Source organism: Elephantulus edwardii, unplaced genomic scaffold, assembly GCF_000299155.1.
Source record: "Elephantulus edwardii isolate Elephantulus edwardi_28Jun2011 unplaced genomic scaffold, EleEdw1.0 scaffold00171, whole genome shotgun sequence".
Taxonomy (NCBI): domain Eukaryota; kingdom Metazoa; phylum Chordata; class Mammalia; order Macroscelidea; family Macroscelididae; genus Elephantulus; species Elephantulus edwardii.
This window is the reverse complement of record NW_006399921.1, coordinates 3,739,158-3,766,860: the sequence shown is the minus strand read 5'-3', so window position 1 is coordinate 3,766,860 and position 27,703 is coordinate 3,739,158. Positions and strand designations below refer to the sequence as shown.

Sequence of the window (27,703 nt, the reverse complement as noted above, 5' to 3'; positions counted from 1 at the left end):
TGTGCTTTTTAGAACTCAAAAGTGATTGGCTTTAGAACCCAGCCTGCTTGGGTATGCTCTAGTTCATATGAAAAAGAAAAGCTCGTTTGCAAATAGGATTATGTCCACAAGTATACCATAAATATAGAGAGCTCTGATGCCTTTATGGTAAGGAATTATGTGGCCAGCACAAAGGGATTGGTTCAAATCCATCAGCAGCTTCGAGGGAGAAAGATGAGCAATAAATTCCCATGCAATTTACTTCCTCTAAAAACTCACTGGAGGGTCATATATGGGTCATTTCTGATTCCATAGTTTACAGCAACAACACGCTACTATTACTCATTGCCTTTGAATTGTAACACACACATAGCTGACCCTCCAGACTTTCAGAGGCTGTAAATCCCATTGGAGGATATTGTCCATCCTTTTCCCTCAGAACAAGTAGTAGGTTCAAACTCCCTGTCTTTGGATTGAAAGAGCAACTCCTTACTCATTGCCTTTGAATTGTAACACACTCATAGCTGACCCTCCAGCAGACTTTCAGAGGCTGTAAATCCCATTGGAGGCTATTGTCCATCCTTTTCCCTCAGAACAAGTAGTAGGTTCAAACTCCCTGTCTTTGGATTGAAAGAGCAACTCCTTACTCACTAGTGTGGTGCATACTATCCACAAATAGGGAGCTCTAGTGGCAAGAAGCTGTGCTGAAATCCAGAAGACACGCAGTTCGAGGCTACCAGCCACTCCGCTAGAGAAGGATGGGCATTCTCCTCCCATGCGGTTAACTGCCTCTGAAAACTTGCTGGAGAGTCAGTTATGGGCCGGTTCCGACTCTATGGTATACAATAACACCACCACCACCCATAAATATAGGAGTTAGTATTACAGCATGTTTTTGGGAAATGTCATTTAATCCTTACCAGCACCTATACATGTATGTATCAGAATAAACCCATTGTTTCTGAGTTAGTTCTGACTCATGGTGACCTTCTATTAAGTTTCCGAGGCTGAGTGGGAGCAGACTGCTGCATCTTTCTCCCTTAGGGTGGATTTGAACCTGTCAATATGTAACCCTCTATGTCACTAGGGCTCCCATGTGTCCGTAATAGTCACTGTCAGGAGACAGGAGATAGTTTTGCACTATACTTTGTTGAGAAGTCTGTCTTAGGACTTTTAGACATTTTAAAAGTTCTCTAGCCAGAAGTTTTTCCCCCCCTGAGATCAAGAAAAGACCTTAACCATTGTTTTGTGGTTTTGCTGGGAAAACAAGAGCTCAGAGACATTGCATGGCTTCTATGAGGCCATACTGCATATCTGTGGGAGAGTTGGGGATAATGAGATTTAAGATCTGATTGTGGGCTCAGTGTCTGAATATCTATCTGAGTGTGTCTTATCAAATTAACTGTCTATTGAACATTGTAAGTAGAGAGCTTTTCTGGCAGGAGATTCCTGTTAAAATTATATTGTAAAGGAAACATAATGTCCAGAGATAGTTAAGTAGAGATGGCAAAAATTTCTGTTTGTATACATGCCACATTAAAGAATTGGCAGATGAAAATGAGATGTTCTGATCTGGGAAAAATTAGTGCATAAAAGGAAAATGACTCACAGACAGGAGTTGGAGCTGAAGTGGTAACAATCCACATTTTCTTTAAGGAAGTCGAGAGGTATAGTTTGTAAGGCCCCTCTGACAGTCCGGAAGGGAAAGGACCTGTACAGGCAGTGAATGTGTAAGTGCTGGAGGGTAGCCAAGGTCATGCGGACTCAGTGTGTAAGGAGGAGCGCAACTGGAAGCTGGGATCCTGGAAGGCTCACAGAAAACTTTAATTATCCTCAACAGATGTGTTTATAGCTGATGTGACTTACTAACGGGGGTAAATGGTAAATTCAGCTGCTAATGGAAAGGCTGGAAGTTCGGGTCCACCCAGGGGTGTTCTGGTAACCTTGTTGTTGTTGTCATGTGCCATCGAGTCGCTTGCGACTCATAGCGACCCTGTGTACAAGAGCTCTAAATGCTGTTCTATCCTATGCCAACCTAGCCATCTCAAATGCACTTATTCCCACCGCTCCACAGAATTGATCCATCTCATCAAAGGTCTTCCTCTACTTCACCGCCCCTCCACTCTGCCAAACATGATGTCCCTTTCCAAGGACCAGTCCCTCCTTGCAACATGCCCAGAATATGTCAGATGAAGCTTCAGAATCCTTGACTCCAGGGAACACTCTGGCTTCACCCTCTCCAGGACAAACCTGTTTGTTCTCCTAGCAGTCCTTGGTATATTCAACACTCGTCTCCAGCACCACAGCTTAAAGTCATCAATCCTCTTTCTATCAACCCTATTCACTGTCCAACTCTCTGATGCATAGCACATAATTGTGAAGACTATAGCCCAGATCAGGCGCACCTTAGTCCTCAGCCTGACATCATTGCTCTTCAGTACTCTTGAGAGGTCCCTCACAGCCGACTTTCCCAATGCAATTCCTCTCCTGATTTCCTGGCTGCTGTTACCAAGAGTGTTGACTGTGGAGCCAAGTAAATGAAAACTGTTAACTATCTCAAACTCTTCACCATCCATGCTGATGCTGCCAATTGGCCCAGTGGTTAGAATCTTTTTTTTCTTGATGTTGAGCTTCAGTCCATATAGGAGGCTGTAGTCCTTGATCTTCTGCAGCAAGCGCCTCAGGTCCTCCTCAGTTTCAGCAAGCAGGGTTGTGTCATCTGCATAACGCAGGTTGTTGACGATTCTTCCACCAATCCTGATGCCACATTCCTCTTTGTATAGCCCAGCATCTTGGATGATCTGTTCTGCATACAGATTGAAAAGGTATGGAGACAGAATACATCCCTGACAAGCCCCTTTCTTGATTTTGAACCATGTAGTGTCTCCTTGATCCAACCCAGGAACACCCTGGGGAGCATAGTTCTGTTCTGGTCTCCGGGATGGGGATGATGTGATGTACTCCATGAGGGGCTCCTGCAGGGCTGAGGGTTTGCTGTGAGACATCTGGCAGATGGAAGGAAACAGTAGATTTATTTTTCTTGACCTTTCACAGCTCTTTGTTTCTGCCCTCTGATGATGTCATTTACAAAGTACTCGCTTGTAACCTGATTGTTGAAGAGCTGCCCAGAGATGGTGTTTACCAGATCAGAATTGGCCTGGGAAGATGTCATGGATGGTAGAATGCTGCTCCAGCACTGAGTGGCCTGCCGTCAGTCACCCTGTGACACTGGCTGGAGAGGGACGATCTGCTAACAGCACTGGACGAGGTAGTCAGCAGGGCCTTCTTTCTGGCCCAGCACTGCTCCTGAAGACAAGATGCCTGGGTTTGAAATGAGCTGAGCCATTCCTTAGCCACCTGACCATGGACCAGGCTGTACCTTACTATACCTTCTCTCAGTCTTCTCATCTAGCAATGAGATCTCTGTCTCTTATTGTCACTGAGTCAGAACTGACTCATAGCAAACTCTCCAGTGGGTTTTCAGAGGCTGTAAATTGGATGAGAGGAGACTGACCGTCTTTCTCCTGTAGAGCAGTTGGTGGATTTGAACTACCTGCCTTTGGGTTGGTGGCACAGCTCCTTCCTTAGGCCACCAGATCTCCCTTGTAATGAAATAATACTTGTAAAAACTTACCAATATCAGGGGTGTTGTGTGGAAGCTGGTTGGACATGTAGAATCTCTAAATCCACTCCGGACTTTCTAAACCAGAAGCTTGGGCACATACCAAAGAGTGTTGTCACTGGTGTAATGTTAGCAGTTGTTGTTCGCCATCGAGGTGGAACTGACCCATAGCTAACTGTCCAGTGGGTTTTCAGAAGCAGGTAGGAGATTGTCCCACAGAGAGCTGATGGATTTGAACTGTGTGCTTTTGGAATTGCAGCATAGCTTCTTACCACTAGGCTACCAGAGCTCCCTAATGTGAAAAGATTACCGGATAGAGTTGATATTCTAAACATTTTGGATCTTACTTTCTTTGGTTGTTTACATGGCAAATGGCTAATGTACTCAGCCACGAACCAAAGCATTGGAGATGAGTCCTACCACAGGTACCTCGGAAGAAAGATCTGGCAATCTACTGGGAAATCAGCACAATTCTGCTCTGACATATATGAGTCTGAAGTCAGCTCTCTAGCAACTGGTGTTTTTGGAAGTACTCTTCCTTTTTTTTTTGCAATTGAATTGAAACTGACTCATAGATAACCCTCTGTTGGATTTCCCAGGCTGAAAATCAAAGAGGAGGAGATTGCCCCTCTTTCTCCCACTGGTAGATATGAACTACAAGAGAGGGTCTAGGTCTGTCTTAGCCTTTGAGTTAGCAGTGTAGCTCATTATGGACTGTGTCCCTAGAGCTCCTTTGGAAGTACAGTGGAAAGAATTTAAAACCATCTACATTGAAGCGTCATCTTTATAAGAGAGAAAAATAATCTAGCTAGTGACTTCTGGCCATTTGATAGCTCCTGCCCTTGTTTTTTGTTCTTTAGGGAGCATTGCTGTTTTGAGGTCAGAGAGTTCTAATTGGTGCAGAATCCTGCATTTGGCTTGAGTGATGAGCGAGCTTGGAGTGTTTACCCCAGTTCACCTGGAAATCCTGGTATTGAGTGAGTCAACAAAAAAGAGCTGCTGTGAATAAAGACCTTCCCACAACCTGTGAAAATGGGGGTGCAGTGTGCAAGCAGTGAGTTCAGCAGGTTCGAATACGGATAACTTTCCTGACTTGTTGTTATGTGTTGTCAAGTCGCCTGCGACCCATAGTGACCCTATATACAACAACTCTGAAGCCTGTCCTGTCCTGAGCCAGTCTCACTGACTCCGACTCACCTACTCCCATTGCCCTAGTTACTGTAACAGTCCATCTCATCCAGGGTCTTCCTCTCCTGTGCTGACCCTCCACCCTTCCAAGCATGATGTCCTTTTCCCAAGATTGGTCCCTCCTGGTCACATGCCCAAAGTATGTGAAACCGAGTTTTAAAAGCCTCACCTCCAAGGAGAAATTTGGTTTCACCTTCTCCAATAGGTTTTCTTGGTGTTCCATGGTGTGTTCAAGACTCTTCTCTAGCACCACAACTCAAAGGCATCAATTCTTCTGTCATCCTTAGTCATTGTCCAACTCTCTGATGCATAGCAAGTAATTGCGAAGACCATGGCCTGGATCAGGCACACCTTAGTCTCTAAACTGACATTGTTGCTTCTCAGTGTTCTGGAAAGGTCCCTGACAGCAGATTTACCTAATGTAATTCGTCTTTTGATTTCCTGACTGCTGGTGCCAAGAGTGTTGATTGTGGAGCTGAGCAAACTTTAATTGTAACAACCTCAAACTCGTCTCCATCCATAATGATGCTGTCAATTGGCCCAGTGATGAGAATCTTTATCTTCTTGATGTTGAACTTCAGTCCATATTGAAGACTACAGTCCTTGACCTTCTGCAGCAAGTCTCTAGGTATTCAGTTTCAGCAAGCAAGGTTGTGTCATCTGCATAACGTAGGTTGTTGATAAGTTTTCCTCCAATGCTGATATCACATTCCTCCTTATAAAGCCCTTATAAAGTTATCTGTTCTGCATAGTTTGCAAAGGTATGGAGACAGGAAGCATCCCCAATGCACTCCCTTCCTGATTTTGAACCATGCAGTGTTTCTCTGCTCTGTTCTGAGGACTGATACCTGGTCCAAGTAGAAACTTCGCATAAGCACAATCAAGTGTTCTGGGATTCCCATTCTTCTCAAGGTTAGCTACAATTTGTTGTGATCCATATAGTCAAATACCTTTGCATAGTCAATGAAACACAGATAGATCTCTGGCACTCCTTGCTTTCTGTTAGATCCATCTGACATTGGCAATAATATCTCTAATACCACAGCCTCTTTTAAACCCAGCTTGTATTTCTGGTGGTTCTCTGTCAATGTATTATTCCAGTCTTTTCTTAATAATCTTCAGGATTTTGCTTGCATGTGATTTCCTTACTTAGTCAATATAAAGCAAAGTGAGTAGCTATGTTCTAGGCCTGTGCATGGCCTTTGCCCTGCGAAGCTTATGGCTTCATTACATAGAAGTCGGAATTAGGAGGATCTGAGGCAACTACTCTATTGGAGTTGTTTAGCTAGGAGAACATTGAGAGCAGGCTTGGATAGGCTTCAGGTGGAGTGTGAACCCTTATATGCTGTGCTGTCAGCTTCCATCCAGTTAGCCTCTCTGTGGTGACCCCATGCATTAAGGAATGCCATTCTGGTCCTGTGCTGTCCATAATCCTGTGGACCAGACCATTCTCATCCTTAGGGTTTTTCACTGGCTGGTTTTTGGAGGCAGTCACCAGGGCTTGCTTTCTGGTCCGTCTTAGCCTAGCAGTTCTGCTGAAACTCTTTCACACCCTGGCAATGCTCTGTTAACAGATCTACCTCCTCTGACAGGTGGTAGCAGCACATGAGGTTGCAAACCTGACCAACCTCACATCCTTCCTCTTAATTCCATCAAGTTCAAGACACAAAGATGGGCTTTGTGGATTAAGGAAGGAATCTTGGTATTCAGGATTTTCCTCTAGTGCCAGATGGCAAAAGTCTGGAGGAGCATTTATGAGAGCCACTGTTCTTTGAGAAGTTCATTTCTCCTTGTTGGCCCTGCTCCTTCAGTCCCTGAGACTTGTTCTGGGAGGACGAGCCTCCTCTTTCATGGAGAGACCTGAGTGAGCAGAAGAGAGCACTTTCTTAGCAGGTAACTTGTATGGTGCAAGGACAGCTGGACTTGGAGTTCAAAGACTGTATCACAGGTTTGGCACTTACTTGCAGTGTAACAATGGGCTAATCATACACTTCTCTGAGTCAGAAGAGCTTTTTTAATCTTTTAAATGGAAATAATTACTCACTCAATCCTCATTCAGATCACACTCATTTATTCACTTATTTAACATATCCATTTACTCACTTGTTGCTTTATCATGACATTTAGTTATTCCAGACATCCTTATGGAGTACCAGCTGTGTTCCAGGCACACCAGAGGAGGCAAAGTTGAGACTAAGTCCCAAGAATTTTCAAGTTTGGAGAGCTAACTCACAGGCAGGATTGTGGGTAGTCCTGGGTTACAAATGAAACAAGTTTCTAAATCTCAGACTTGAATTTGTAGGGAAGTTGAAACAGGTACATAGAGTTCTTATTTATCATCAGTTAATTAAATACTTGTCTTAATATATATTTGTAGTATATATTTGACTAAAATATCATATACATTTTATCTTTCTATGAATATAAAATACTAAAGAAATATTTCCAAATACACAAAACACCTTAAATGTAATATATTTTTGTTGTGTGCTGTGTGGTTAGAACTGACCCATAGCTGACCCTCCAGTGGGTTTTGTGAGGCAATAAATTGTATGAGAAGAGATTGCCTATCCTTTCCCTACAGAACAGCTGGTGGACTTGAACTGTTTGGTTTTGGGATTGCAGTATATAATATACAATAATAATACACTAATAATAAATAAAGTAATATAACTACTGTATTGAAGAGAGAGGATGTGTATATATGTATGTTGTATATGGGTGTATGTGTTGTTGTTGTTAAGGGCCGTCACATTGTAGATGACTCATAGCTACCCTATGAATGAAAGACATGAACTCTTGAACAACTTTGGTTGATTCTCCATGTTCATAGAGTTTCTGGAGGCAAGCCGTTTCAGAAGTGGAGCTTCCAAGTTTGTTTTAATCGGGGAGCTCCATCAAACACTGTCCACCATGGGTAACCATTATCGCATTTGACATATCAGTGTCACAGTGTTCAGCTTCACAGCAACCATGGGCTATTTCTGTACAGCAATGCTGTTAAAAATAGTTCTTAGAAACAGATTAGAAAAAAAAAATTATAATTAAGGATAACGCTTACTTTTGTTCCATCAGTGTTTTGTAATTGTAAAGTAACATTTATTGTTTTTGTTGTTGCTCGGGCTGTTGAGTTGACTGTGACCCACAGCCACCCTATGAATATAAGATTTGAACTTTGACCTATCCTGCACCATCCTTATACTCACTCATCCTTATAATCATCCTTATAATGGGCTCAAGCCCATTGATACAGTCACTGCATCAGTCCATCTTGTTGTGAGTCTTCCTGTCTTTCTCTGACCTTTCACCTTTCCCAGCATGATGCCTTTTTCTAATGACTGGTCCCTCCTGACCACATTCCCAAATCTGTGAGCTGGAATTTCACCATCTTTACCTCTAAGGTAATGTTATAATAATATAAATAACTGAACGATGCAGAAGAAGCTGGTGAAGGAGGTGGCTCCTGTTGAAGAAGGTGGGCCTAGTGGTAGAAAGGATGGACCCCAGTGCAGGAGAATTTAAAATTTTATTCTAATGCTAACTCCACTGAGGGGGTATTTCCTACTGGAGTTAGGTTCTTGATGTCAGCATCCAGGGAGCTTTCCTTCCTCTCATCCAACATAAATGGCTGTGTAGTGCCAAGGTCCTTGATAACTGCTCCACAGACTTTGGTGAACTTCTCTGTATTAAAAATGTCACGGCTCCCTAACTTTGACATCCTTGCTTTAATGAGATGGGGCACTCAGCAAACTCTTTTGTCAAAAGTGTTTTCTGTTCTGGAGTTCTGAGGTCATGATCTTCTTCCTTCGATGCTGTCATGTGGTACTCTAGCTCCGTCAGTCCTTCACTAGATAGTTGTTTGGCTGGGGTGGGGGTCATGTTCACTAATATCTAACTCCACCTGATTACTGGTGTCCTCAAGATGTCAGTTCATAAAGAACATATGCCAACTAGGGACACTCTTTCCATGTTTTTCTACTTCACTTCCTCCAGAGACTCAACATTATTTTTGATGGTGTTCTCAATTTTATAATTCCCCTGGAATTCCCTTGAACTCATCACATCATCTTGGATAGCCCTGACTGCCTGTGAGACAGTCCACCATAAATAATTGACCTTATAGAGGCTATGACTCCTGGCCCATAGACTCAAGTGGGGATGTTGTGTTGAGAGGTAAAAAGATCACCTTTACTCTGGACTGAAAGGCATCCAGAGTGCCTACATGTTCAGGTGAGTTGTTAAGCATAAGCAGAGTCTTAAAAGGAATTTTCTTGTCCAGGCAATGATATAAGGGCCAAATGATTACAGAGCCAGCCTTCAAGGATGACAGTTGCAACCCAAGCCTGTGACTTTGCCTTCTGAATAATGGAAGACATGCCTTAATGGCAGAGTGACGTGCACTCAGATTTAGAGAACAACATGCAAGCACAGGCATCAGCTCCAAGTCCCTGATACACCAGCCCTGAGCAGTCGTGTCAGCCTGTTCCCCGGTGTACTTTTTCTCATTTTTTTTGAAAAGTTCATTCAGGATTTGTTTCCCCCAAATAAGCCAGTCTTGTCTACATTAAATATTTGGTTTGGCAAATGACCTCCCTGCACATTTTTTTCATTTTCTCTCAACAACTCCGGAAAATCCCCTCATGCACTTACCTCAGCATTTGCTGCTTTCTTTCCCCTGCACTTTATGCATCGTGTAAATTTGTCCTCACTTTGAAACCATTGAGCCTGCGCCTCCGCGCGATTCCTCACCTTCACCGCTGTTCACTTTTATGTCTGCAGGTGCACCTTTTAAATCATTGGAAAGGCTTCACCCCTTTCCTTGTACCAGAGTAAGGCAAATGGGCATCGTATGCTGATGTTGATCATCTGACCAAAGCCTTTCCATCTCAGTAATTAAGCCACCCCATTACTTAGAAAGAGTTGTAGCTTTCATCCAGGCAGAGCCTTTCACGTGCCTCGTTATCCTCACTTCGTCCTTTAAAATGGTCCAGTCCTTGCCTGACTGTGGCCTCCTTTCCCAGTGACCAGTGCTATTGCATCTGTCTGGTTGCCTTATTATTTCTACTTTCTTTTCAGTTGTCATCCTTTCCCTTCCCTTTGGTTTCACCAGGACCTGCATGACTCTAGGCTCTGGAGGCATGGTTAGAAGGGCAAAGAAGAGGAACATTAGGCCAAATCTAGAGTTCCACACTCAACGTAGTATTATTAGCCATGTGAATGGATTTTAAAAGGTGGACTGTGGTGTCCCCCCAGAACCCCGCAATGCTTTCATGAACATCACAAACTTGTGCTGCAGTATTACAAGAACTATTTTATTTAATGGAAAATTTTAATACAACTGACTTTATTAGGGTCCATTCTTAGGTTCAAGTCCTGGAGACTTACTGTTTTGTCTACTAAGAAGTGCTACCTCAATGTAAGTATATTATTATATTTGTGCCTCTGAGGGAGTCAATCATAAGGGATTATTAATTTAAGGGATAGAACAGCTCGAGGAGGCCTGAGTCCCCTTTTTGAGAAGCTATAAGATTTCCAAAATCTAACAGACTCCTGTCCATTCTTGGCTAGAGGAGTGAAAGTGAAAAAGCTCTTCTTTCATATTTCACCTCAGACCGGGCCATGAACGTGACCTGCTGGATTTCTGGAGGTGGACTTCTGGCTTTGGTGGCTGGCTTGTCCTTCTTGCTCGATGATCAGGAGTGTGGACTAGGTTTGAGCATGTGTGCTCGTGATAAGAGTTTCTTCAGCTGTGTCCCAGAGGAAGGCGGATCCTCTGTCTTCATCTTCCAACCTTGGCATCTAATAAATGGGAATTACTCATAGGCACCTAAAAGGTGCTGTGACACTTGTGGGCTGTCCATTTCCTTTGTACGTACGTTATGCAGTTTTTTGTTATGTGGCAGTGTTTCCTGCACATGGTGTTTAAAGATCATGTTGTCTATTAGGCTTTGCATGCCTGGTGCTGCTGTGCAGTGAATTATTGATAATGCGGTTTTAAGATGTGGTCTATGTAGCTCTCACTACAGGGCTGGGTAGGACAATGCAAGGAGAAGGTGTCTGTAGCTCCTCAAAGGGATTGGATAGCTCAATAATAATGTAAAAAGTTAAGTGGTAGGTTTTGGATGGGGCCAGGCAGATCAGGGCTGTAGAACGCTGCCATGGGGACTGGTCAGTTTTGCTATCCCTCCAGATTTCACTCATCACAGAGGTGGAAAATGAGAATATCATGACCATCAAGAGGGAAGAGCCAGAGAGGACTGTGTGTCCTTTGGCCGTGAGATCTTTCAGTGAACCACCGCCGTAATAACACAGAGGCGGTGTGAGAGGAGACGGCAGTGGCCAACGCAGAGGTGGCATAGGAGAATGGTCTGAGATGAGCCGTGGACTCCCAGCCATTGGGTGAGAGAAATGAGTGCTTGCTGCGTGGGTGTTTTAGATGTTTTTGAAAGATCAGATTTGCTGATTCAAGGAGCTCTAGCCACACGCTCTCAGGCCTCAGCTTTCTGACTAACCAAAGGATGCCTCCGGGCACATGATTACCAGAACTCAAAGAGCTTTGTAACACTTGTTACAGTGCTGAGGCCATGACCCAAGGGTCAGAGAAAGGCCTGCCTTTGCACTGCTGACAAGAGGTTGTCCTCATTGGATAACTGTGTCCTGAGTTGTTTCTTCACTGTAGCCTGTGACTTCCTCAATAAACTACATACTAGAGTATTGTCTATGAGTTATGTGTGGCCATTTCAGCTAATTACTGAACCCAGTAGAGGAGCAGTGAGTGTTGCGGGAAGTATAGCATGTGTTAGAATTGAGAGAAAAGGATTAGTGTATGGATCGTGGGCTTATGTCTGGCCTCATAGAAACTGGGCTGTTGATGGCGTTGGTGGTGTTGATGCTGTTGATGCTGTTGATGCTGTTGTCTACCACTAACTTGCCCATTGTGAAGCTGATAGAGATCAGAATCCTCCACTCCTACTATAATCTCCACTCTGCCCGTGCTGTTTATATGGGTAACTAGCACAGTACCTGAGAAGCTGTGGAAACGGTGGGTGCAGTGGGGCTCTCTGTGTTATGTGAGGCCCTGTTTTTAGATTTGACAAGTCAGCAGTTCAAATCCACCAGCTACTCTGATGGGGAAAGGTGGGCCGTCTCTTCCTATCAAGATTTACAGCCTCAGAAGCCCGATGTGGAGTTGCTTACTCAGTCTACCTTCCTGCTGTGGATTTAGAACCAATTTATGGCTGACGCTCTGAAAACATCCTGGTTTTCAGAGGCTGTAACTCACATGAGAGGAGATTGCTCATATTTCTGCCAGTGAAGTAATTGGTAGACTCAAACTGCTGGCCTTTGGGTTAGCAGTGTGACTCCATATCCACTAAGCCTCCAGGGCTCCCTAAAAAAAAGGGAAAGCACAGTAAATTACCAGGAGTTGAAATTGTCTTAATGTCAGGGAGCTTAGTTTTTTGGTTAACACAGCACTTGCCTCATTGGAAACCTTTGAAACATTTAATTGAATCGATAAACAATGATAGTAATAAACTTTGTAGGATTAGTCTAATGCCGTCCGTTCTTTATTCCACCTCAGGGTTTACCCTAATTCTCTTTCTCATAAATCATTTGGAAAATAACTGGTTTGTTGTTACTACATTAATCATCAATTTTTAAAACCCCACTGAGCATATTAATTATATTTCACGTCTTAGAAGTAGAAACATCTTAGGTATAAAAATGAGTGGCAGCCTCCGCAATTCAGGCAGGGGACAAGGACTTTGGAGATTGCTGAGTTTGGTGGCAGACAGCCTGGGTCAGAAATTCACACAGCTCTGAGTTACTCTTTTCTTGGGTAAGTAAATAACCTCATAAGTCTCTCAGGTTTTATTTGCAAAATAATTTCAGTAGTTGTAATAATTGCATATGGATTGATTTGACAATTGCATGTGGGTCAGTTTTAAGAACTGCCTGGTGTTCTTTTGCATTACCTGAGCTCCTTCCTTTGAAGTAGTTGGTGCAGTGTCTGGCACGCAGAAGGCACTTGGAGAGTGATAGTTCTTATGTTTGATTACTGTGATTACTGGAGCAATAGCCAGATAGGACACAGTGGAAAAGTATTAAGTGATGTTGGCCTGGGTGTGAAGCCCATGCGTGGCTGTTTCTCCTTTGCTATTGTATCATACTTGGAAAAGTAGAGGGTCAGCACAGGAGAGCAAGACCCTCAACAGGATGGATTGAGACAATGACTACAACGGTGTGCTTAAACAGAACAGAGATTGTAAGGATGGCACAAGATCGGGCACGGTTTTGATCTGCTGTTTAATACAATTGTGCTGCGAGTTGGACAACAATCGTTAGACACTGTCAAGTTGGCTCCAGATTCATAGGAACCTCGTGAACAACAGATCAAACCCCACCTCATCCTCACAATCTCCTGCTATCATGTAGCTGTGAAACACTAGCACCAGAGAAGGAATATGAACGCTGCATACTTAACCTCTGTGCACATTTTATCACTTACTACGCTTTCTTTTTCATATGTGGGTCACTTGTTGAGACCCCTGAAGGTATTCCTTCCTCCCCACATCTATGGAATGCTTGAAGAACAAAAGTCTTCCGTAGAGGGGTGAAGAATTAGATTATATTTTGGGGACATTTCAACAGATGGCAAAACAAATCCCCACATGCTTTTCCATTTAGACATCCACACGCTCTCTGCCTCTGGATGTAATTTGTTAAACACTTAACCCTGGGGGAAGAGGTTATCTCTTTTTCTTTTTCCATCCCCCCCCCCCCCACCCGACCTGCTCCAGGGCCTTGCCTGAGCCTCACAGAGAAGGCCAGTCTTCCAGGCCCCAGTGGTGGTAGCATTTTGATACTTTCTCACTCCTCCTTGCTTGAGGACAGGCATGGAGATGTCTGAATCTCTCTTGGGGTGTTAACATTTGTAATTTCTAGTATCTGGGGACCTATGGGAACCAGAGTGGCAACAGTTCACACCTAGCTGCTAATCTAAAAGGTTGGGTGTTCAAAACTAGCCAGTAGCACTGCAGAAGAAAGCCCTGGTGATCTTCTGTCAAGATTACAGCTAAGAAAGCCTGATGGAACAGTTCTGCTTGGTCACCTGGGGTTGCCATGACTTGGCCACAACTTGATGGCAAAGGTTTATGTTTTTTATTTTGTATTTCAAGGTGAAGCATATTTTGGGGGTTTAAGGTGGAACATCTGAAAGTGGAGGCAGAATGAGAGAGTCTGATTTCTCACCAACTCTTTTCCCTCCTCCTCCCTGTTCTAGGTGTATGTGTCTTATGACTATGGAAAGTCTTTCAAGAAAATTTCTGAGAAGCTGAACTTTGGTGTGGGGAATAGCAGTGAATCAGTGATCGCCCAGTTCTACCACAGCCCTGCGGACAACAAGCGCGTAAGGAGGCAGTGTTGTGACTTCTCGGGGCTGGGTTCTGGGTAGCTTGTGGCACTGAATATCGCCTTTTGCCCTTTGCAAGAGGACTGGGAGCTCACCTGGGGTTTTGTGCAGTTTTCAGGATGGGACTGTGCTTAATAAGCAGGCAGGCCCAGTAACAGCTAGCTGGGGCTTCTAGCACATCCAATGGGAAGTGAAGGCACAGGGAATCGGCTAAGTGATGGAATAGCTACTAACCTAGTTTCCTTAGCTGTGTGTGTGTGTGTGTGAGAGAGTGAGAGAGTGAGAGAGAGAGAGAGGAGGTAAGTGTGTTTGTGTATGCTAGTATGTATATTCTCCTCCCTCCCATATCTCTGAATCTGTGCTAGTGGAATAAAGAAATCCAGAGCAGCAGGTATTGCAGTCTCTCCTGATTTGTTTTACCAGCTGGCTGGCCTACCCGGCTTTGTCTCTGCAGTGGAGTCTGGCAGGCTTCATTTGGAGGAGGCATCTCTCGCCCTGAGCCCCAGGGAGCTGGAGTGTGGAAGCAGGAATCAAGCTCCTGTGAAGCTTTCCTGCTAGTTGGCTCCCTCTTTGCTCTCCTGTCATTCTTTGAATGCCTTCTTCCCTGCTCCAGTGCAGCCTACCTCTTCTCCAGAGCCAGCTGACTACTTCTAAGGATGCAGAGAAACTTCGTAGTAGCGAAAGCTTTCTGAGAGAAGAGTAGCTGCTGTTCCTGCTGTGTCAAGAAGGAACAAGAGAGCAAACTCTACTGGGTCCTCCTTCTAGGGGCTGTTTGCAGGCTTTTAGTGAGTGTTGTGGCCCAGGCACTGGCCAATCAGAGCAGCCTGTCCAGAAGGGGCTGGTCCTGGCCGACCTCCTGCTGAGCTAGACTTTAACCTTTCAGTTGCTGGATTGTAAGGAGGTGCAAATCATTGGGATTTATGAGGGGAATACTTGTGACCGTTTACCAACCGGTATAGAAACTTTTTTTTTTTAAACAGGGAGAATAATCATTACTGGGACATACCATTTAATACCAATACTGCATATTGCTCTCAAAGTGGTGTGGCAGTTAGGAATTAGCTAACCCTCTGCCTCCTACATAACTAGGATAATACAGAGCAGCTGGGCATGACTGCTGGCCTTCAGGGCCTCTCTCACCACTGCACTGCTGCTAGGGGTCCTTGAGCTGGGTGGACCCTGCTGCTTCATGTGCTCTTGGCTCTTGTAGGGTGGTAGACTTTGCCAGTGTCCAGCTTCTGGCTGTATTGACCCTCCTCTGGGGAGCTCTGTATGCCTCAGCTGTCAAGCATCAGTGTGACTTACTCTGTCAGTCTTGGCCTGTCTTGTTCCTGTCACTGCTTTTTTACACATTGTCTCGGAGCTAACTCTTGTTGAAGTTGTGACTGAGAATACGTTGGTAGCTTAGGGACCAGGTCTTGGAACTGTCCTGATGTCCTTCTGGATTTGTCATTTTTTAGCTTGATCTGTGTCATTTCCCCCACTCCCAGCCCACACCCCTTTGCACCAGAGTACACAGAGGTCTAAGCAAATTGTACTTACTGGTAAATCCTTACTGGTTTGGTGAGCAACTACTCAGAGTCCACAGCTGAGGATTGAGAAGTTAGGAGGAAAGATGAGGCAAGAGAGGAGGATCAGTGCAGGGAAAGATGAGAGCCTGCTGGAGCAGTAGGACTAGGAAAGGAATAGGACAGGGGCTGTGATGACGTGGTGGGGAGAAGAAAGGAGACACTAGGAGGTGAGCTTATTAAAGGAGCAGTAAGTGCTGCCAGGTGAGATGGGGTCAACATGCTTGCAGCTTAAGGGCTGGATTGAGTTGGATTTGCGTGGAGCTGTTGAGTTGAGCCTTTTGCTTAGAGTCTATCGTAATGGTTAAACCATGGGCTCAGTGAGGCAAGAGTCAGCCTTTGGAGCAGCGCTCCTGATTCCCCAGAGAAGCCCCCTGCCCAGACTTCTCAGGAATGAAATGACGACTCTACTGTGCTGGTGGCTTTTGTTACTCATGTCTTGGTGCCTTGGGAGGCAGGTGCCGCCACCAGACCTACCACATCCTGAGAAACATCACCTCAGGTTGTATGCCTTGTTGTCAATACCAGGTTGCAGAGCCAAGGAGAATCACTAATGTGGATAGGTTATAGCTGGCTGCAGCCTGTGAGTGCAGTGGTTGGAATGAGTGAGTGGTAGTAGCTCTGGAAGATTCTCCTGGCTTTGATACTTAAAACGGGGGGGGGGGGGAGATAACTCATACAACATATAGATAGGCCACAGGTCACTTCTGTGATGTCCTGTGCCTCTCACATTGCTGCTGGTCTCTCCCACTGATGTCTGTTTAGCATTTAGGACGATTTAAGTCCAAATCCCATGTACTAGCTTCAGGGAAGGATTTTTATCTGAGGTAGTACTTCTTAGGCTAAAGGAACTAAAGAACAAATTCAAGCTGCGAGTTGCAATACTTACGGATGCTATGGGCAGAATATAGAATGATCCAGGAAGCATTAAAAGAAGATAGAAGGAGTATACAGAGTAGCTGTACCAAAAAGAATTGGCTAACAGAGAAAAATTTCAAGAAACATGATCAAGAGGCAATGGTGATGAAGGAGGAAGTGCAGGCTTCTCTGAAGAACTTAGCAAAAAATAAGGCCTGTTGGTATACCACTTGACACATTTCAACATAGATACTGCCTTGGATGTGCTCACCATGTTGTGCCAAGAAATCTGGAGGACAACTATCTGGCCAACTGAATGGAAAAGATCCATATTTATTCCCATTCCCCCCCAAAAGTGACCTGACAATTTGGAAATTATTGAACAATATCACAAAGGTCACATGCAAACAAAATCCTCCTGAAGATTATCCAAAAATGACTGAAACAATTCATCAACAGACAATTACCAGAATACAAGCTGAGTTTAGAAGAGGTTGGTTGTGGCAGTAGAGACATTATTGCCAATGTCAGATGGATCTTATCAGAAAGCAAAGAGTACCAGAGGAATGTCTATTTGTGTTTCATTGACTATACAATTGATTCTGTGGGTCACAACAAATTGTGGCTAACCTTGAGGGAAATGGGAATCCCAGAACACTTGATTATGCTTATGCAAACCTGTACTTGGACCAGGAAACAGTTCTCAGAACAGGGAAACACTACATGGTTGAAAATCAGAAAAAGAGTGCATCAAGGATGCATCCTGTCTCTATCCCTTCTTAGTCTCTATGCAGAAAAGATCATTCAGGAGGCTGGGATTTATGAAGAGGAATTTGGCATCACGATTGGAGATAGACTCATCAACAACCTGCATTATGCAGATGACACAACGGAAAAAGACCTAAAGCACTTGCTACAGAAGGTCAAGGACTGTAGTCTTCAATATGGATTGAAGCTCAACATCAAGAAGATAAAGATTTTCACCACTGGGCCAATTGGTAGCACCATGATAGATGGAGAAGAGGTTGAGGTTAACAATTAGAGCTTTGCTCAGCTCCACAATCAACACTGTTGGCACCAGCAGTCAGGAAATCAAAAGATGAATTGCATAAGGAATATCTGCTGTCAGAGACCTCTCCAGAATACTGAGAAGCAACAGTGTCAGTCTAGAGACTAAGGTGTGCCTGATCCAGGCTATGGTATTTGCAGTTACTTGCTATGCATCAGAGAGTTGGACAGTGACTAAGGATGACAGAAGAAAAATTGATGCCTTTGAGTTGTGGTGCTGGAGAAGAGTCTTGAACAAACCATTGACTGTCAAGAAAATAAACAGGTCTATCTTTGAGAGGGTGAAACCAAGTTTCTTCTTGAATGTTAAGATTTTGATGTTCCAGCTCACGTATTTTGGACATGTAGCCAGGAGAGCCCATCCTTGGAAAAGGACATCATGCTTGGAAGGGTGGAGGGACAATGCAGGAGAGGAAGACCCCAGAGGAGATGGGTTGATTCAGTAACTGGGGCAATGGGAGTAGGTGAGAATGGCTTAGGACAGGGCTGGCTTCAGAGCTGTTGTAAATAGGGTTGCTGTGAGTCACAGGTGACTTACAACAACAAGAAGAATATATAGATAAATGCTATAGCTTACTTTGCCTTTTCTCTAGAGCTTTTTGTATTTTAAGAAGAAACAAGGCTTTAGGCAAAGAACGGAGCTTCCCTGTAACATTAAGTAAATACAGACTGGGTTGGGAGAACATGAGCATTCTACATGAAATTGCATGATTTAGATCTTTGTGTAGTGCCAGTAAAGTTACTCTATTGCTAAAAGGTTGGAGGTTCAAGTCACCCAGAGATGCCTCATGAGAAAGACCTGGTGGTCTGTTCCTTTAACCAGCCACTGAAAACTCTGTAGACTTCTCAGGCACATGTGGGGATTCAGGTAAACGTGAGTCAGATCCACTCAGTTACAGCTAGCTTTGTTGGTTCAGGGAGTACCCAGTGGGTCAGTTCTATATGCAAAGTTGTGTTTGTCCTGGAGTAAACTTGACAGCCGAGTGGTAGTGAGGCCGTCATAGCAGAGACATCCGCTCCCTTCCTAAGATGCGAAAAAAGTGACCCAGTGACAGCAGCATGGAGCACCCCATGACCAAGGGATGGTGGAACTGACTGGGGAGCAGAGTGAAATGATGTTGGATCAGGAAAATAGAGGCTTTGTGTTTAGGATTGGAAGTGGGATCACAATAGAGTCTTGTCTGATACAGTGCTGGGAATTGAGTCCCTTAGCTTGGACAAGACTAGCAGCTGTAACAGATGAACACACACTTAACGAACTTGGAAGTGTTCCATGTAGGTAAGGTTGTCTTGCGTCAGCGCCTGCTCATAGCAACCAGCGATCATATCTTCAGGCAGTGTGCATGATAGAGGAAAAGAAGGAAGAGAAAAATTCAAGAAATGTCTAGAAGGGGGACAATTGTGGCGACACAGCTGTGACTTTACTCAGTCACTTAATACCTAACATTATCTTCTGAGTACTTCACCTAGCCTGCTATTTCATAAAGCCCTGAGAATAAATAATCTCCAGTGCCTATCCTTCCGCTGACAGCCTCTAACAGGGACCCTGCTGGTAACCCTGGGGACAAAGAGGAAACTACTTTTTAAAAGGAAAATGTAACATGAAAGGTGAGTGAATGTTAGGACCAAAGGAAGGAAATGGAGTAAAAAGCAAACTCTTAGTATTAATAGTGGAACTAGGAGAAGGTATGGGTAGAAATTAGGACGTTTTAGTGGAAAGTGTTGACTTCATTTTGGACAGTTTGACCCATCAGGTTGTGAAGAGGGCAATTGATGAGAAGTCCAGGTTGGACTGTTGACTCGTAAGTCATGGAGTTCTTGTTCTTTTTTTTTTTTTTATTAGTTTGTTGGGGTTTTTTTTGTTGTTTGTTTTTTAAATTTTATTTTATTTCATTAATTTTTTTGTGTGTACTGTCAAATCAGATCTGACTGATACAGGAGGAGATTGTTCCTCCTCCAGCAGAGCATCTGGTGGATTCGAACCATGCACCTCTGAGATTACAGTGCAGCTTCTTGCCACTAGGCCACCAGAGCTCGCCAAGAGTTCTTATTCTTTAAGGTGGAAGTTGCAGCTATGAGGAAGGGTACACCAGCTTGATAGTAGAGCCAAGGATAGTGAGGTTACTTGAAGGTCATGGGTGGATGGAGACAGACAGACAGCGGAAGTGATACAAAGGACCAAGGTGCTCAGACTGTTGCATGAAGGGTTGAGATGATACATGTCATAAAAGGCAAAGGAAGAGAGAGATTTGAGTATATAAGACAAGGATTACAGAAAGAGGGACAGAAATGAGTCAAGTAGTACTATGTGAGTCCTATAAAGTTCCGTAAATGTAACTTGTCTATTTGATGGAGAGAGAATGGTTGATAGGCTCTGGAATAGGGCTTTATAATACTTTGAAATGGTTGACTTATGGCCTAAATCAGAATTGGTCCAAGTTTGTTAAAGGGATATATTGGAATGATAAGAAGAATGGGAAAAGATATGGATCAAAGACTTGGAATGGTAAACTCAGAAGAGTTAGAGTGAACCCTTTAAAGAGCCTGATGCATGAGCTAGGACTATTGTCAAGGAAGAGTGACACACATTCAAAGCAGTGTAGCCAGCTGCCATCTTTGAGCAAGGCAGTGTTGTTTCAGACTCTGGCAGTCAAGAGATTTGGTTGATATGCACACATGGACCTTGTTTTCTAACAAGTGGATTAAATTTCTTAACAGAGTATGCACCCATAGTTTTCCCCGTTTCAGTGTTTGTTCTAATGTACTCACATTTTGCAAATTCACGTCCCTTTCAGTTTTACTTCATTGGCCGTGACTGAACTATGAAAAAGTGGCTTGAATCCCTACTCCAGAGCCTGACTCTGAAGTATATACTGTCCAATAGCTGTGCCACCTTGAGCCATTAATTACTATGAGGTTCAGTTTTATCATTAGTAAAAGAGAAGATACCAGTGATATTGAAAGTGCTGATTTACTGTGAGGACTAAATTAGATAAAGCAGACAAAATTTGAATTCAGTGCCTGGCATATAGTAAGCGTTCTTAAACACTTAACACTTACGTTATTAACATGAGTATGTGCTGGTTTTTAGCTTCTCAAATATGAGATTGCATGGAGCAGGATTCTAGAGAAATCTTTTCAAATCCCTAATAATATCCTCAATCCAGGATGGGTTGGGAGGGCAGGAAGGTGGACTAAGCTGTTAATAGGGGTCATGTCCATACCCCAAATTATGATGATACTCTTAGAATTGAGACTTTTTATAATACTGCCTTTGCTTTTTGCAGTTTTTGCTTCCAAAACATTGACAGCTCTTTCTATGTAAATTTAATTAGCCTTCTGCAGAGAGCAGAGTTCTGTGTTAGACGCCATAGAGAAAACACATAAGAGATAGAGAACACATAAAATACGCTCCCAGCAAGGTTGCAGTCTGGATTTGTGGGGGAAAGAGCGCAAGTGAAAAAGACTTAAGAACATATGAAAGCAACATGTGAACAAGTGTGAATATTAGTTCAGGCTGAGGCTACGAGTGCTGAAAAGACTCCAGGCTGAAGATCAATCTGGGTCAGGTGGAGCCAATTAGGGAAAGTGATTCGGTGGATTCCTTTGTATTGGTTTATCTCTAGGGTTTCAGCTTTGGTTGTTGGAGGAGCTGGGTCCCCCTTATTCTAGTTTCTGGTTTGTATGGTCCCTGAGTTGCCCTGTGTCTCCTGGGAGCTGGGTGGCTCTCAAGATTTCACCTCTGCATTCAAGGCCTTCCACCAACTTGTGCTTTCCAGCCATACTTTGTGTCCTTAAATCCACTATGTTTTATCTCCCCCTTTCTTTGCACCCAAACTCAAACTTCCCTGGGCCTGAAATGTTCTTTCCCTGTGGAAGTCTTCCTGGCCCTGCAAGGCCCACCTTTCCATGGAGTCGTTTCTCACCTCCCAACCTAGACCCGTCCTCCTATAATCTGGGCTTCCTAACACAACCTGTCATCTGTCGTTTGACCACATTCCCCTTGAATTACAGTTTCCAGAGCTGTGCCTTCCTCCCACATTGGGTTGCAAGCAAATTGAAGGGGCAGATCTGTGTTTTCATGGTGGTGCCGCCGTTGGTGGATATTCAAAGCACACTTGCTAATTTGAACTGACTCCAGCCTTTCCTCTAGAGAATTCCTTAGGCTGACAGTCACTATTCAGCCCAACTTGTTCAGAGTCACTCACGCGTGCATGAGCAAAACAAGGTGGGCCCCTGCTCACCAGAACCACTTCCTGCTCTGCCCAGGGAGAGTGTTAGCCACAGGGAGGCTGCATCCCAGAGCTGCCCTGCCGCCTGTGTCATCATGAGAATGAGAAGCTTGCCGTCCTGTGCAGATGCGACTTTAACGAATTCTCTGGAAAGTCAGGTCCTGAGCTGCTCAGAGGCTCCGGTCAGACAGCATTCCCATCTGTGCACACTTGTCCTCTGACCATTTTCTCAGTTTAACCAGTCTAAAGAGCATGACTTCTTTGTCCTAGCTGCCAATAGTGTCCCTCTTGTTGGCATGGAGTCACCAACCAGCAAGTAAAATGATCGATCAGTCGAAAGACAAGGGGAAAATAAAAATGCTTGGATTAGTTGGTTAAGTACGGCCAGACTGTGGCCTCTCTTGGGCCCATTTCCACCCCTGCTGTCACTGAGTGTTGTTTGTAGCCCCGCCTTTGTCTGGTGGTGGTGAGAAAGCTAGTGTGGATGCCAGTGAGCATTTGGTCCCTTGTTAGGGTCCTGCCTCCCATTTTACTCCGTTTGGACACAGTGTTGGGTCACTTTGGCCAAGTCCAGCTCTCATGCCATCTGCTTTCTCTCACAGTACATCTTTGCAGACACGTATGCTCAGTACCTTTGGATCACGTTTGACTTCTGCAACACTCTCCAAGGCTTTTCCATCCCGTTTCGGGCAGCCGATCTCCTCCTGCATAGCAAGGCCTCAAACCTTCTGCTGGGCTTTGACAGATCTCACCCCAATAAGCAGGTAAGAGAGAGAGCCTGCTGGTGGGCATGGTGTGGGTGTGGGCACCTCCAGTTTTCTTCTCTGCCCATGGGGACTGTGTGTCCTTTGAGTGACCTCCCTTTACCCCTCCCTCCCTGGCTGTCAGGTATAATCTTTGTAGCTGCTGTGTGATTTACCATGGCTAAGGAAAAATCTGTCCCTGTGACATTCTAAGCCTGCATCCAAACCAGGGTCCACACTCAGTCCTCAACAGGCTTATTAGTTAAACGTCTTACCTGTCTAAGTGCAGGTGCACCTTTGCTGGCCTTTTGGGCAAAGTGAGGCCCTGGAATTTAATTAGCGAGAACCAGTTAGAGAAGTCTGGCATCTGAGCTCTAGAAACTCCTGTCAGCCTTTTGTTCTACCTTCCATATCCTCCACTTTAAACACTTTACTCTTAATGGTAATATTAACAATGTTAAGCCTTTGTGTGTTTGTGTATAGTATAAATGTATGCATTTTCCTCCTTTAATCCAGGTCAGAGGGAAAGGTGAGAAATGGATTTATACCTCCAGGCTCAAATTTGTCAGGCCAAGGATAGTGATCTAGCAGAAATCTAGGAAGCCTACCGATCCTGTGGGATTGGATTTGTGAGTTTGAGATGTGTTTTGGTCAAGGAACCTTAGAATATTTCTTTTTCTTGCGGATTGTTTAACCAAAACATGATCTGTTTATCCTTGCTTGCCTTAGATAATGATCTAAATATGAGCTGGGTCACTTACAAGTGGTTTATTGTTAAGCTTGACTTCATACCTCTAAGTACATGGTTGCTGTGGCCAGAAGGAGGAGCTCCAAGGAGGTGCAAAGGCTGAACCTGCTCACCTGGTCATTGAAAGATTATTGTTGTTATGTGCCCTTGAGTCAGAATCAATTCCTAGCTGACCCTTCAGTGGGTTTTTAAAGGCAGTAAATTGCACGGGAGGAGATTGCTCATCTTTCTCTTATGGTGCAGCTACTGGATTTGAGCCATGTATTTTTGGGTTGGCAGCACAAATACTTAACCACTAGACAACTAGAGCTCTGTCACTTAAAGGTTAGAGGTTTAAATTCACCCAAAGGTATCTTAAGAAGAAAGCCTGAAAGTCCACTTCTGAAAAAAGTAAAAATAAAAATCATCCATCAAGGAATCTTATGGAACATAGTTCTCTGATACGTATGGGGTGAGCATGAGCCAGGGTCAACCTGACAACAACTGGTTGGGACTGGAGAAACCTCAGATTGAATTCAGGAGTTTAGGGCTTTGGCAAAGTGACCATACCCACACATTCAGATCATTCCCTGTAGCCTTTGACTCTAGGCTTCCTTCACTCAGTCATTGCTCTCGAGTGGGCATGAACTCATAGCTCACCCTATGGTGGATTTTCAGAGGCTGCACATTGCACGGGAGGAGATTGTCCAGATTTCTCCCCAGGAGCCACTGGTGAATTAGCACCACTTATCTTTGAGTTCAATACTCTCTCCAACACTGCAGCTCAAAGGCATCAATTCTCCTTCTTTCCTCCCTAGTCATTGTCCAACTCTCTGGTGCATAACAAGTGATTGCAAAGACCATTGCTCTTCAGTACCCCGGAGAGGTCACTAACAGCAGACTTTCCCAAGAAAACAAAGAGATTCATCCTGGAGAGGGTTAAACCGGGTAGCTCCTTGGAGGCAAGGATTCTGGGGCTTCCTCTGACATACTTTGGACATATTGTAAGGAGGGACAGGTCCTTGGAGAGGGACATCATTCTTGGGAGGGTAGAGGGACAGCGCAAGAGGGGAAGACTCTATGAGGTCTTGATGCCTCATTGTGGGCTTTGAGGACACTTTCCTAGGCAAAAAGTACCACATCTAATCCTTTTGTTCTTACTGTCACTTAGGCATTAGTGGAATAAGGTGTGATTTCTGAGAACTCACAAATGAGAGATAAGTTACCTCATTTTTCCTTCTCATTGCTTTGATAGCTTTCATAACTGTGGAGAAGAATGCAAAGGTAGAGATTTGTCCTTCCTTGCCTTTGTTTGCTTTTGGACTAACCAGGCTGGTTTAATAACACTGGTTTCTGTTTCCATGGGCGGCATGTCATGTAAAGCAGATTTGAGTAGGCATTCTATTGTGATGGGATTCCGGTTGCACATACTTCTTACATCACTACCTCCTCTTGTTACTTTGATCTTTGCAGCTATGGAAGTCAGACGATTTTGGCCAGACCTGGATCCTGATTCAGGAACATGTGAAGTCATTTTCTTGGTAAGCTGTGTACTCTCCTTTCCCCATTTCCACCTCCTTCATTGTGAACAAGTCTTCTGCCCTCACCCAGCATGTTAAGCATTTGACTTGGGAAAGAAATTCTTCAGATCTGGGGGACAGAGCTTCATGTGTAACAAATTCTCTGGGAAATTTGAGAAAGAAGAACCATTTGTGTGAGAATAATAGAGCTTTTGCACTTCTCAACATGTCAGGAAATCTTGAAGCTCTTACATGAATTAAAGTTTTGACAGATTTTTGTTTATCAAATAAACATATAATTTATAATATTTAAAATGGGGATTTTCTGGTGGCCTAATGGCAAGATGCTGCACTGCAATCCCCAGAGGTACATGGTTCAAATCCACCAGATGCTCTGCTGGAGAAGGAGGGGGCAATCTCCTTCTGTACCAGTCAGATCTGATTTGACGGTACACGTACAATAATACAATAAAAATGTAAAAAAAATTAAAAGATGGGGATTTTTCTCTAGTTAGAATTAATTTATATATTTTACATATGTATATATTTTAGTATCTGCTAATGTAAACATATGGATGCTTTAGTGCTTAAGGAAGTGCATAGTATATAGATGTAATGATTGGGGAAATTGTAGTAAGAAAGGTTATACAGTAGATAACACACAGAAGAAATGCTGATTAAAAGATGTGGTACACATCTTCTAGAAAGGTAGATCATAGACAGCTTCTTGGAGGAGGCTGCTGCCAATGTGTATGACAGGTAGGGTGGAGCATGCAGAGGTGTTGAGGAAAAGAATTCTAGGTAGAGGAAGAGAGTAAGTGAAGACACAGGGATGAGATGTTGGATGTCTGAAGGGAGAGCACAGAGCCTTATTTTTGGGTAATGTTCAGTGAGGTTTGAAAAGGGAAAAGGCTGGCACCAAAATACTCAGTACTTGGTAAATGAATTGGGACTGAATTCTGAGGTCAATGGAGAACCAGGTTTGGGTTTTGTTTTTTTTTTTTTTAGAACCAGGTTTTGAGGTAAAATTTAAACTTTATTGCTGTTGAATGTGATTTCAGACTGTAAATCGCTTGGGAGGAGATTGCCTATCTTTCTTCCTAGAAGCTTCTGGTGAATTTGAACTACCAGAAAAGTGCTGCTGCCTTTTGTTATGGTTGTTTCTTCTCTTTTGTTTGTGCAGTGACAAAATATAAAATCTTGGGTACATTGTACATGTGGAGGCAAATGCATAGGATACATTGAAGAGTGGGCTTGCCCAGCCAGTGGGTGTTTCTAATTGTTCACCTGATTTTGTGCATCAGTTTGTCCCCAGGGATTGAATCATTGGGTTTGTAACTTTGGAAGAGAATACCAAATTTTCTATACAATGTGTCAAGATTTGTACTTCTCTGTAACAAAAAATAATACCTCTCTTCACAGTCAATCTGTTAGGAAAGAAATAGTATTAGTGCAGTACTAATTTGCATTTTTCTCTCAGTATGAATTGGTTTTAACATCTATGTATCTGTTTAAGAGTCATTTATATTTATTTTATTGGTGAAATATCTGTTCAAGCTCATTGCCATTTTTCTTTTGATTGTTGCATTAGGTGCTATTGAGTCAATTGTGTCTCTTAGCGACCCTGTGAACCTTGCCTTACTGACTCTGTGCCATCCTCATCCTCTGTGATACACCTGAGCCCACGGTTACAGTCATTGTGCCAGTCCATCTTGTTGAAGGGCTGCCTAGCTTTTGCTGACCTTCCACCTTTCTAAATATGCTGTTTTTTCCAAAGGCCTGCCCCTCCTAACAACATGCCCAGCGTTTGTGAGATCCAATTGCACCATCCTTGCCTTTAAGGAGCACCCAGGTTGTACTTTTTCTAAGATATATTTTCTTGTTCTTTTGAATATCATGAGATATTCAGTACTGTTTTCCAGTACCACAGCTCAAAGGCTTCTCCTTCTGTCATGCTTATTCATTGTTCAGCTTTCTTCCTTTCCCCCATTGTTCAGCTTTCCAATAGCTCTTTATATACTCGAGATTAACCTTCGTTGGTATGAGATAGGGTTTTATATATATTGAAATGCTTCCAATTGTGTGTGTGTTTTTTGTTGTTGTTGTTATTGTCATTTTGTTTTGTTTTTTACTAGTTATTGTTGTTATGGGCTGTCAAGCCTCTTGCAACTCATAGCAACCATATGTACAATAGCTCTGAACTCTGTGCTATCCTGAGCCAATTTCACTGTCTCAAACACACCTGCCCCCATTACCCTAGTTATTCTGTCAAACCATCTCATCCAGGATCTTCTTCTCCTGTGCTGTCCCTCCGCCCTTCCAAGCGTGATGTCCTTCTCCAGGGACTGTTCTGTCCTGAAAACATGTTCAAAATATGTGAGATGGAGCTTTAAAATCCGTGCCTCCAGAGAGCAAGTTGGCATCACCCTCTCCAAAACAGACTTCTTAGTTCCCTTGGCAGTCCATTGTATGTTCAATACTCTTCTCCAGCATCACAACTCAAGGGCATCAGTTCTTTGGTGTTTATTAATTGTTCATTGTTCAGGTCTCTGATGCATAGCAAGAAATTGTTCTGGATCAGTTTCACCGTAGTCTTTTTTTTTTTTAACTTTTTTTCCCTATAATTATATTTTATTAATTTTCATAAACATTTACAGAGATTTTGGGCTTCCACTCATTCATTGTTGCACTCTTTGAGGACACTTTCCTAGGCAAAAAGTACCACATCTAATCCTTTTGTTCTTACTGTCACTTAGGCATTAGTGGAATAAGGTGTGATTTCTGAG

The 27,703-nt window shown here is 43.6% G+C and overlaps 1 protein-coding gene across 1 annotated transcript in view; it reads left to right on the top strand.

The window, feature by feature from the left end:
• The window catches only part of SORL1 (sortilin-related receptor, L(DLR class) A repeats containing), a 236,260-nt gene that overhangs the window by 26,482 nt on the left and 182,075 nt on the right, over positions 1 to 27,703 (top strand). The window contains exons 3-5 of the mRNA XM_006895608.1: positions 14,073 to 14,198; positions 22,530 to 22,691; positions 24,871 to 24,938. Coding sequence (XP_006895670.1) covers positions 14,073 to 14,198; positions 22,530 to 22,691; positions 24,871 to 24,938 — 356 coding nt within the window. The remainder of the gene's footprint in view (positions 1 to 14,072; positions 14,199 to 22,529; positions 22,692 to 24,870; positions 24,939 to 27,703) is intronic.